Raw genomic sequence first — 13,117 nt, 5'->3', positions numbered from 1 at the left:
CACACTCTCGCACACACACTCTCGCACACACACTCTCGCACACACACTCACAATTCACACTTGTAGCAGCTGTTTAATATAGACAGAATAACTCCAGAAGCCATCTTACTTGTCATGATATGGAGGGGAGGGTGTCCCTTAATCCTGTAGAATATAATACAAGAGGAATCTATGCTTTAAAAATGCCTTCCTTAGCCATTCCACCTCCTACCAACATTCCACAAGGAGAGTAAAGATATGTCTGAAGACTATGTTTAATTATATGCACATAAAATACAGATATAGCCAAGAAAATTAACTGTCATTTTGGTAATACTGTATGCATGCATGTATGTATATATTTACATACATGTATATATGTAAGTATGTATTTATGTACGTATGTATCTGTCTATTCATGTTTTTATGCTTTCCTGACAAAGGTAGTCCCACTAGGGTTTTATCAGAATAGAGTAAATTTAGTGAGGCCCCCCATACTGCAGAAAATACAGGTTCTGGGTGTGGTACTTCATAGACTATACATAGTATGGTTTTTGGAATGAAGCTGGTTCTTTACAGATTGACCATCAGCTGGGAGGGTGACAGACAGAAGGCTTGAGGGGCCATTAGAAGTCTCCCTGACCCTGTCACCCATGTAGACTGGACAGAACTAGGGTTCTTCATGGCAGCAATTAAGCAAAGCTCTTAACAATCAAGATGGATAATGAAATGTCATATGATCGCCATGTGGCAGAAGCAGAGTAAGTACATTGCCCAGCTGCCTCCAAAACAGACTTAAAATGTAGAGAAAAAAATAAAAATCAGGAAAAGAAATTAAAACAGCACTGGTACAGCTGCTTAATTGCTATTATTAGTGTACAGACATAAAACTGGCATACACTGCAGTAATTTCTACTCATCTAGAATTTGACATTTCCATTAATATAATGTTCCATTATGTACCTTCTAAATGCATTACATAAATACATACACATGTTTCTGTGTACAATTAGAGAACTGTACCTTGGCCAGCTGTAGACATTTCATGTGGCATGGTCTCATGTAAACCTCTAGAACATTCTCATGAAGTATTCCTTTAACTGCAGCATAAAGGAATGCTGCTTTTGCTTGGATTTGTTCTTCAGCATCTCTTCTCAAGTCTGACAACTGTGGTGTGTGACAAGGAGAAAAGTATTAATAGCATAAATATGTCCAGCATTGATACAAGAGTGGAACACTGAAAAACTGCTTTTGCCATTATTAAGAATTTATTAGGAAAACTGGAGGGAAAAACATCTTTCCAGACCATAACTTAAATATCTGGTCATTAATATCCATTTCACAATTTTTCTACCAATCATCAATACTTACTGTTATGAATGTCTGCAAGGAAATATGATCAGTACCTTTCATGCTGTTTATGCTGTTTACTTTCTGCACTGGCACTTCTAGTTTCTGACTTGCATGTTTTGTCCTGATTATGGCATTAAATTCAACTTTCACATTATGCAGCAAATCAAAAAAAACGTTCAAAATCCGACAGAAGTCATTCTGATTTCATGTTCCTTCACAAACAAGGTGAAAATAAATTTGTGTGGTGTAGGGGTTGAAGTGAGTGGCACCTATCCAAGGGAAGAGAGGGGTGGCTTCCGATTAGAAGTGCATAGCACTGATGTGGCCAGGACCATGCCTGTGGGCTTGGTGATCATAAGCTGATGAAGGCAGGTCTCACTGGCATATGGATGGAACCATGCACAAACATGATGTGTAAGGTACCATACAGTGCTGTGTGCACCAGAAGTGGGATTAGGGCTTCATTAGAAACACTTCCATTGCCAGGATGGCAGAAAGAGCACAAGCCACCTAAATGGCTGCCTGGATGATGACCCTTCAGGTCAGCTCTCAAATCTCTGCTAAGGGAAACCTAATATAGAGGAAAGAATGGACTCCAGACAAATAGGAGGAGACATGACGGCAGATGACAGTAGCAGTAAAATACTTTGCAAGTGGGTTGGCATAATGGTTAAGGTGTCTGCCTCAAACACACATGGTACAAGGTTTGAGTCTCACCTTTGCCCACAGGGGCAGTTAGCCTAGTACTTATTTATGAGCCTATGGCCCTAAATGCAACCACAGGATTCAAAAATGGCCTGTGCAACAAAATGTCTAGCATTATATTTGTGGGTAAGTATAAAAACAGTTTCTATAAAGTTTCAGCAAGTAAACTATGGAGAAATGCAAAAACTGTTATTTTTTTACACAAAACACTACAACAGAACATGTTACAATGACATAGCCTAAATTCAAAATGTTAAGATTAAACTGCAAACTAAATATGCACGTATGTCACTTGCAAGTACGTTGCTGTAATATTATGAGCATGAACTAATGGCATTAGAACAGACCTGGCTGAACTCTGTGCACAGAAAGTATTGCAAATACAATTAAAATAACCAAACGTAGAGAAAGATACTTGTGTAACTATGGGCATGACTAAAAATATACAGGATTTTCATCAAGAAAATGCTGGTAGTTTTGCAAGTCAGAGTAAAAGAAATGCAGCTTTCAATCAAAATTTGCAGTGTTTGACTTATGGGGGTGTATAAACAGTTTCTGTGATGCAGTTCTGCAAGAAAATGCAAAAAGGCTTGAGTGTTTACAAAACAGCTACTGCAAATGTTTGAGAAGAGATAAGGCAACACCAAAGGACCCTCAAATGCTGTCTGTAAGATACCAGTTTCAACTGAAAGAAGTGTTTAGAGAATACTACAGATAAACTACCTGCTGTCATGAGAGAAAAAAATGTGTCTGCCATGAATATTTAACTGCAAGTGCAAAAGTATAAAATGCGATGTCCTGAAACAAAAGAAATGTCTGTCAGCCATGTCCTACAAAGTTACACTGATTCATAAGCTTGAAGATGGGATATAACATGTCAAATTATTGCCAAAAGTAGTGCTTGTCATCTATATTCCATGTAGACAACCTACTGCTTTTAAGGAGACTGAAGATGCCCTTAAAAGTACAGACTCACTAATAGATAGAGCCTAGTGAATAGTTCAGGAGCATGGTGACTACAGTCAAACAAGCAAGTCAGGATTTGTGTAGGTCACAAGATCTCAGTAAATGGATCAAGAAGAACCAGTCCCATTTGAAGAATGTTGAATTAGTTGATGCTACTATGCCAAAAACTAAGTGAAAAAAGAAATTCAGAAATAAGAGCTAGTAATTCTGCCAAAATGATGAATGCCATGAAAAGTGTCATTTGCATATGCAATGATATTAGATTTTTTTAGTTTAGCAAATTTTCACTGAGAATTAATAAGTCTGCAGCTGAAGGCAGTTGTGCATTCTATTCTTATGTTTCTATGGAAAAGAGCTGTCTGTGGATACAAGCAATTAATCGTGAGAGTTCCTAGCACTCTTTGCTGAGGGAAATGTGAAATTTAAATGTAAAAGTTCAATAAGAAGTAAAATCTGAAATTATTGGAAGTGAATAAGAGATTAGCAGCTTCCCTAGCAATCTTAATTCTTCAATGCAGTTAACAGAACAGTTAGTTTTATTTAAAGATAACCATACTAAAGGTTAATGTTTCTGAAAGCATACAAGCTGTTGTTCACATCTGGGAGGGAAAGGAGATAACACACAGCAATCAGTGTAAGTGGAAGCACAGGCTGTAAATAGTGTTTTAGTATGGGTAACCTTAATTTTAAGTTAGTTATGCCTTTGAGTGCAGCTGTCAGTTTGGGGCAACTGCGCCCATCAGGAGGTCTAAACTTCATTTTTTTGAAGATATACATAGTTATGTGAGTTTGTTGTAAGTTAATAGGTCATTGGGTGTTCTGAAAATATATTTAGTTTTTTTGTTTTTATTGTTTTCATTACAACAAAAAGTCTTGAAAACTGTGACATAAGTTCAGATGGATATGACAAGAAACAGCTTTATAAAATGTCAACTTGCCAAACATTCGTATGTTGCATGTAACACCAAAGTTGGAAATACACATTCAAAAAAGCTGTCATGTATAACAGCTGGGAAAACTTCTTATCATAATGGCTATGCTATTCATATTACTACTGGAATGCAAGCCTTACAGTTACAGACAAAAAGGTAAGAATAGTGAATTACATTAAGAAATGCACAGTGCAAATAGCAATGCTGCAGGAGACACATTTTGAAAGAAATGTGCATATGAATTTGAACCAGAATGGTTTTCAGATGGATCTTCAGCAGAATATCAAGGACAAAGGAAAATGGGAGTGATTATACTAATCACAAGAGGAGACCAACAGTGATAGAAGAGGGGAAAGAAGATAATAATGGTAGACTTGTGGTAGTAAAGAGCTTCTGGCAAGGGAGGAGGATTACGCTGGTATGTATTTATATTCCACCAAAAATTGCTATTACAGAGCTTAAGGACATTTTGCGAGAAGTAATCAGCTTTCAGCAGGGAATATTACTTATAGGTGGGGACTGGAACTTAATTTGCAAATGTTAGGATGTAGCTGGTGACCTAGAAGGGAAAATATAACAAACAAAGGTAGACTTCTGAAGAAATCTCTGAAAACATTTTGCATGGAAGATTTGAATTCAGTAGTAGGAACTCAGAGAAAATTTACAAATTACATGACTTGATGATACCTGTTTTATCAACTTTTCCTTCACGCAAGAGCATATGCAGCTCCCCTAAATTGTTACCCATGTTCCGGTCATTACATCACAAAAAGATTGCTCTATTCCACATTCTTTTCCTTTTTTCTTCCTCCTGATCTCTCTGTGTTGTCACTATCATTCCTAAAACACACTTTGCCCACGCTCCCTTCCCCTCATCATCATCTAGCTCATTTAAAGGCACCTCTCTCTGTGTTGTCACTATCATTCCTAAAACACACTTTGCCCACACTCCCTTCCCCTCATCATCATCTAGCTCATTTAAAGGCACCTCTCTCTGTGTTGTCACTATCATTCCTAAAACACACTTTGCCCACACTCCCTTCCCCTCATCATCATCTGGCTCATTTAAAGGCACCTCTCTCTCTGTGTTGTCACTATCATTCCTAAAACACACTTTGCCCACACTCCCTTCCCCTCATCATCATCTGGCTCATTTAAAGGCACCGTACCTTGGAGCTACTTTTGCAGGATGGATTTCAGCAAGTTGATTGATACAGAGTTTATCATATACATTGAGATCTTTATGCCAGACAACACCACAGTTACCAACTAGCCTGAACCAATCTTTCCTATTTCATTCCCCCAACTACTTAATGTAGTTTGTAACTGTCTTCTTCATAACCAGGCTTCCTACCTGGTTATGAAGGAGGTAGCCTGGTTATGAAGGAAGCATTTACAACCAGGCTGCCTACCTGCACAGGTAGCACTTCAGAGAATGATATTTTGCACCACAGTCACAGCACATGCTTACCACAGCTGCTGCACATGCTTACCACTTCTTTTATTCTCTTAGTCGCTTATTCCACTGTTTCTAGAAACTACTCACTACTGTCCACAAATCCCTTGACATTTGTGAATCTTCTATACTCTCTAGGCATAATTTTGCAATTCATACACACAAGCTAAAACATCTTGACAGCAGGACATTCACAAAAGTTGTGTGACTTTTAGAAAGAATTGATCATGTTTTAAGACACATACCCTCAATTAGCAATATCAAACTGTATTTACCATTAACTCAATTTTAAGAAGCATTTGTGTGCCCCTTAACCCCCTCTACTTTAGAACTAGTGAGGTTGGTAAAGGGTAACAGTTCCCCCAACAAATGGAATTGATGGCAACTACAGCTTGCTGATATGGATGTTATGATCTGTAATGAGCTTAAGTTAGGCCACCTGTTTTGTGGTGGGTGAAGTACACTAAAATAATGACCCTCTCTCTTTTACACAATATTAATAATTGAAAAAATAATGATAAAGCAGTCTGTTACTAGCACTTCTATTAAGGTGAACATGACTACATCAACATAACTGCTGATTTACTGCAAGAACTTCTTACGTTATGTGAAATTTTCAGAGGGGGTTGCTACAGTAAAACCTTTTCTCTCTCTGTCTGTCAGAACAACTCTTCAGCTGATTTTCCCAATATTAGTCCAAGCATTGCCATTATCCATACTACAATGACATTCATTCTCTCTGATCTGCTTCCCATCTGATAGCCTTGGTAACTGATTTCTCAAACACTAGTATATTGTTCTCCCAGCTCCCTACTGTCTCATCCCTTCCACCCAAGTCAGCCTATGTGTGGCCTCATCCCTAACCCTCCATTGCTAGTTTACCTCTCTAATTCCTTTCCTAGGTTATTCAACACCACTGCCTGACTCACCTACCCACCACAATTCTTCTCCCTTCCACCTATGTGACGTCTACTCTCAGGGATCCACACTAGCACTCATCTCTTACTCTCTCACTTTCTCTCTCCTTCTGGCCTTGCCTGATTAACTCCTCCTTCGCCCCTGACTTGTTTCTGATTTCCTTTCTCATAATTTTTGCTCTTTCAGTTTCGTTTACTGACTTCCTTTGTGTTCCCTTTTCTTCTAGTACCTTATCTGCTTTTCTTTCTTCTCTTCTGTGCTTTTCCAACATCCCTTCTTTTCCTTTTTTTAATTATGTGACTTTTCTTCCCTTTAGCTATATGTGTCTATGTAATGGCCTGTATTTTTTTTTTCTTTTCATCTTTATGTGCCACGTGCCCTACCAGTCCTGCCCTTCCCAAGTCTCTAGATTCACTTTCTGTGTCTTGCATTGCTCCTACTTCACTCACCCTTTTTTCCTTGATAATTCCTGTCACCGCCTGCTACATTTCCCAAACGAGTCTTTGCAAATCCTAAATGTTGCAGCACACTCAGTGACTACCCATGTGACCAACAGGATTACACAGTGCAGCTTCCGCATTGTGCTGCTTAGTTTTTCATCTCCTGAACAGTTAGCAGGTGGCTGTATGGGCCCACATAAGCTACTAATGGACCCAGACAGATAGCATGGGGAATATGTAATGGCAGACAAAGAAAAAAAATGGTGGAAACAGGAACAGGCTGCACATTTTTTTAAACAGGCACCAATACTTTTAGGAAACACTGAAAGAGACGGTAGGGAGCCTAAGCCTGCAATAAATTTTTAAAATAACGTACGTTTTAAAAAGAAAGCTGTAAACTTGATATGGGGTCACAGGATCTTTTGGAAATGACCTTCATGGAAATTGGCCTGCAATATTTTCTTGTAAGGTCCTAGGGCTGGTTTACATACATTAAAACATTGAAGTGGTTTAACTTTATTTTCCAAGAAGCTTTACTGATGAAGTTATCCAGTCCTCTAAAGTAATATTTCTGTGACAAATGAAATGCAGGGTAAAAAAAAAAAAGAACTTGGAAACTCACTTCTGCATGCATTGCTCTTAGATACCCTGGTAGCGTTCGGGTAAACATCACATCCTTTCGGAGATATGCCAGACTGAACTTCTGCAGAAGCTCGCTGTTACTTCTGGAACCAACTCTGACAATTCCAGTATGTAAAAATCTGTGAATTCCTAAAGAGGAAAAACAGTTTTTAGAAAAAAGAACAGGCATTAGTACAACAGAATTACACACTGCCTCAGATACACATAATATTTTTAACTCCTTTAATATGTAACAATACATCTAGGTTCTTCTTTGTTAACTGCCTTAACATTCAACAACACATTCACTTTCTTCTTCGTGATCTTCAGATGCATACTGTCTATTCATAGCTGAACTATTAATGAAAAGGAAACAAGTTCTGTAGTTCAATGAACTGCATTCCTTTGAAGACCAACTCATCAGAAAGATGATATAAAAGTTCTTTACATCAAGACCGGGCAACAGTGGGGGTAGCAAAGTGTGCAGTTATCCCTAGTGATGTGTGATCTCAGAGTTAGTATGTTTAGAGATGCAAGTGTGTGCAGGTGCGAAGGGTTTATACCTGCAAAAGCAGTTTTTTTTTTTTCAGTGGAAGGGTTTCAATAGTTGTGTCTACTACACTGAATATTGATGTAAGGTTGCATCCATGACTCAAGATATATACCCAAGAGGCAGGGTGTGTGTATGGAATGCTGACAAGAACATATAGCTATCAGATGAGGAATTAATAGGGCTGGTGGCCTGGATAGTCTTAGTGGTCTGGACTGAGTAGGTGGCAGAAAGCTTTTCACATCTCGTTGGTGGATGAACCAGAATTTGTACAGTTTAGCTACATGTGCTAACCCAGTCTCAGAAATGACAACATGTGCATGCTGTACAGCTATACTGGAGTTAACAAAGTGTGAAATCAAGAGGAAGAGTTTACAACTTAATGTGCTCACAGGAGCTAAGAGTCCACGAGTGAAGCAGTTCAATAACAAAGTAGCATTATGAAATCATCAGTCAAAACAACAACAGCTTAAGCTGAAAAAAGTTAAGATACATGCTGTAAGCAATTACATTTATTAATTAAGTTAAAACATCAGAATGAAGACGCAAGTTGGTAACAAATCAAAAGACAGATAACAGAATAATGAGCAATGTCAGTAAACAGAATATAGCAGTCAGCCAGGATTAAAACAGGATAACAATGGAACCTTTGCATGCAGGGACTGGCAACAAGGTAACAACAATATAGTAATCTTAAATCCTCAGATGTTGGACCCAGACAGCTTGTTGTTGGATTAGAATTCCTTACATTTTCCTGGAATAAAGTTACCATGACATTAGATATTTGAATAATCACTGCTGCAGTAGCCTTAGCTATACAGGTTATATCCTAATAAGGATATAACAGCTGGCCAGCTTTCAAAGCACCTACCACAAGCCCAAGCCATTTCTCAGTTTGAGTAGAGCTGACTAAAAAGTCAAGCAGGAGTACAAAAGTGCTTCAGAGTTTTTATGCCAACAGAAAGAGGGAAGCTAAAAGCCCTGACAAGGAGAATGCAAGGGTAATACCATAGAGGACCATAACTTAGCAAAAATGACATGCAATAATATGGGGGGTGAAGGGAATGAGGAGCTACTGCTGCCGTGATCAGTCGAACATCTACTGTTATGCTAAGTTTACTCACACAGTTGTACTTTGCTCATCGTTTAATCACTGCTGCAGTAGCCTTAGTTATACGGTTAGATCATGATAGCTTACACTGACTGGGAGAAGGAAGGATGAGGGCCCAGAAGTCCCTGTAGAATGCTCCTAGCAATGCCTGACCTGCAGGAGGAATCTAGTTTAAAGTACTTTTTAAAAGTATCAAAAAATACATAGTAATTCACTTCCTTGCTTTCGTGGATTGCTTTAATCAACACAACTAATTGCTCTCGTAACAGATGAAACTGCTACTTTTTCAGAGAACACATATTCCATTAGAGCAACTTGCGTAAACCTGTATTGCAAGTTACATGAATTTTCACAACCATTAAAAATACATCAATTAGAAAATGAAACCATTATCTTCAAAACATTAAAAAAAAACATTCAGTCACAGCAGACAGCAGCTATACTTACTTTTTAAAAGAATATATATATTTCATTAAAAATATGTTGTAATTTTAAGTTATAAATCCATTCAAGCATGTCAAAATAAATGCTTTTGATCCTAACCACCTCATTCATGAGTGGGGGGGAGTGGCTGCCAACCAAACAAAACTGCCAGATTGATTCTTTGCTCTCTAGCTTACTTGCTCAGCTACCTCTATTTTTTCTAGGATGTCAAAAACAAATTTGTTGAAATGAATGGACTTTATAGTGCTTACTCAGTGCATTTTTAGAATAATTTTTCTTGATGCAGTATTCATGCTCATATGTTCTAGAGTGTAATTCATGCTTGGACCTCCCCACATGAAACATGGAATAAGATTCACACATGACCAAATACGCCACTCCCTTAGTTCCACATCTTCTTGTCTTATTGCTTTTTCTTTTTTTTCTTTTTGCCAAATTAAATGCTTCACCTACATTTTTATCATGAATAAATTTTCACTGACTACACATACCACATTTTTGTAAACTTACTAGTTTTGTTAGTGCCAGTAATGACTGTGTTGTGTTGATTTTCTAAAAAAAAATAAAATTTCTCATCCCTATTATAAACAAGCATAGATTCCAACCTTACTATGTCATCTATATTTTCAAAACAATAAAACAATTTCCGGTTCTTTTTGTCGACATTGTATTGAATATTCATTACTTACGCATTCTTCTTCTCTTTAGTATGTCTCAACGGGGGCATATGCAACAATAGACTTTAAAAGGGGTGGAAAGTTTGCAGCCCTAGTTTGTTTTACTTCTTTCAAAGAATTTTCTAACCATGAAGGATAAAAGAGCCAAGCACATCCAATTATTTACAAAATGTAGTGTCATTTGAACACAACCTGGAAATTCCAGCCATATGGCCTTTGACATCATTTCATTTTGTCTAAATAAATGACAGCTACTAAAGTGAAAGTACACATTTGAAAAAGTCTCCTTTCTGAAAATGTTCAACAGTCTTTGTTAATACAGCCATTCATACCTGCTACATCTAAATAGTTATTCTCTAAAATAAATGAACATGTTTACTGAACCTTTCCACTGAATAGGGGGAGTCTCAGGGAAACTACAGGCTGTGACATAAACATCCTCGGAGGCTGACATCACTGGAGGAAGGTTTTAGAAATTCCAGTTGTAACAAATCATAATATTTTCTTAGGGACTGAGAAACCTCAGTGTTCTACCACAGAGAACATTGGTTCATACTGGAAACTGTCTCAGAAAAACAGTATCCCTCATAGGGAAAATCAGATACAATAGTATCATCAGAATCTGAATCATAAACTTGAAGAAAGAAAACTGTTTCTGTTCCTTCTAAAATCCCCTACAGATTCAAAATCCAGAACCTCTTCAGGGAAAGACAAATCCATTTTCCTTTTACCAGAAACCACTTTATAAAAAGGGTCAAGAGCCTGCATGAGACCCTGAGCCAAGCCCAACAAATAACTCCGATCCACAGAAACTGACTCAAAAGGTGAAACATGTTTGGCCTTCTGTTTTGTTTTGAAAGGAATTTCTGGAGAAACAGACTTATTATTGCCATCAATAGCTTCCCTGGAAAGGGCAATACATTCTGACTAAGCAAGGGCACATTTCCTGCCCCTTCTGCCATAACTCACAAAAGTGGCTCTCCCTTGCCCACTGAGGGGGCCCTAACAGCTGCAGAGGATGTGGCTATCCCCTGGTCTATGGTGGCTCTACAGACTACACCAGACTGATCTAAGAAAAAGATTTGTGTCATGAGGAACCAGCTTTGACTGCAGCAGAGTCACCCATCTGAGGCTGAGGCAAATTACCAACCTGCTGTGTTAACAATGCTTTTATTTTTGTGATGGGAAGAAGGTCTGACTGAGGGACTGACAGTTTGTTCCATGGTCAAGTCAAAAATGGTGCTTCTTTCCCAAGGATGCTTAACATCAATAGTCAGTAAAATTGGAACGTAGCAAAACAATAACTAATTCCTAAGTAAAAACACAGTAAAAAACACTTTAAACACTTTCCTACTGCTCATCTGCAAAGCAAAGGAACAACATTAGCTGACTCTCATCCTTGAAAGACCACAAAGGAATGCACTTCTCAAAGGCAGAAAAGCTTTGACAGACTTGACGTCCAAACCTGACTTTTAGTCAGTGCCGCTCAAGCTGACTAATAGTTTGGGTGCATGGATGCGCTGAAATTTTTGAAGCTGGCTGGCTATTATAGCCAATGCAAGATATAACCCACATTACTAAACTCCTGTATCAGTGATCAATATGATGAACACATATTCATGCATAGACTACGTCAGCAAGCAACAAATTTGTTAGGATCCTTAGAAACATGAATATCAACAATAATTGTCTCTATGTAATGGTCTCTGGATATTAATATGGATTAAATATTTTCATGAACTAAAATCAGACCACACCATCACCTCCACTGTTAGGTTCGTGGATACATTCAACAGATTTCCAAGAATCAGCAATTATTATTATTTTTAATTTTTCATAGCTTATCAAGAATTCTATATATCACAGTAGTTAATTTCTCTGCCAGAAAGTGCACCTGCCCCAAAGTGATTTAGATGCAACCTGTCCTAAAAAAAATCAATAATCATGGGTAAATACTTCCCAGTGAGTTATTATACTTAGGTTATAAACTAAGCTTCTGCCACTAGCTCAACAGCATATTATCCAAAATTTCTCTTACATGCTTAGTATCTGCATATTCAAAACAATGGTCTGTATTTCATTCCAAAATGATCTAGGTGATTTATGAGACTGTAAGTCGTATTCCACTCTGCTTAATAATGACTACAGTGGAGCAATTAAAACAGCTGATGATCCTTGGTTTTATAAGCACATGCAAGTCATCTAAAAAGAGGTAAAGGAAATCATTACTATGTAACACACAGGGATTAAGAACTCAAGTTTCTGGAGGCAGCAGTACACTTAATTTCTACTGTGATTTAAAAAAGGGAGACAAAAGTGTATAATGACTGGATGGCAATTAATAGAAATTATAGATGTGATATTTTCTAAACCAGTGGTTCCCAAACTTTTATGGGCAAAGCCAACTATCAAAAAAGGTAATTTTCCAAGACGCACTAGTCACTTGTAATGAAAATTTTAAAAGGAAGGGGAGTGAATAAAAAATCTCTTTACTACTTTTAAAATTTTAATTGATACACTTAATTATAAGACTTTATTAGTCAGATGCATAATGAGGTGCATTTGAAGAATGGGCTAGTGTTCTATTTTTGCTGATGTCTTTGACGTCCACATTGATGTGTTAATTTTAGATGCCAGATGTTTGATAATTGAAGTCTATTTTGAAATGTTTTTTTTAATTCCTATCACTGCCACAAATCCAACTTCAGACATGTACGAAGTAGTAAATGGAAGCAGCACTCAAAGCCGCGGTTGAAAGAGCTGGATACATGTTGTGAATTGACAACCAAAACTGTATCAATTCTTTTATTATTAAAATTCAGTTTTAGCAAAGTGTCTTCAGACAAATCAATTAGTTCTTCATCTGCCTTAGTAGATACACAAGTAGCCACATCATTCCGAAATGGATTCACAATCCAGATGTTTTTCTCACAGTTTTTCACTTTTTCACTGAAATAGTAATCAA

General features: G+C 37.6%; 1 protein-coding gene across 1 annotated transcript in view; it reads right to left on the bottom strand.

Moving 5' to 3' along the window:
- Positions 1-13,117, bottom strand: part of LOC122796296 (NFX1-type zinc finger-containing protein 1-like) — a 609,414-nt gene that overhangs the window by 177,035 nt on the left and 419,262 nt on the right. The window contains exons 8-9 of the mRNA XM_044064663.1: positions 7,372-7,520; positions 1,003-1,146 (exon numbers count right to left, since the gene is read on the bottom strand). Of these exons, the coding sequence (XP_043920598.1) occupies positions 1,003-1,146; positions 7,372-7,520 (293 nt within the window). The remainder of the gene's footprint in view (positions 1-1,002; positions 1,147-7,371; positions 7,521-13,117) is intronic.

Source organism: Protopterus annectens, chromosome 3.part0, assembly GCF_019279795.1.
Source record: "Protopterus annectens isolate FY-2018-M chromosome 3.part0, PAN1.0, whole genome shotgun sequence".
In the NCBI taxonomy this organism is placed as follows: Eukaryota; Metazoa; Chordata; order Ceratodontiformes; family Protopteridae; genus Protopterus; species Protopterus annectens.
Note: the sequence above shows the minus strand (reverse complement) of the source record. Positions and strands in the feature narration are given on the sequence as shown.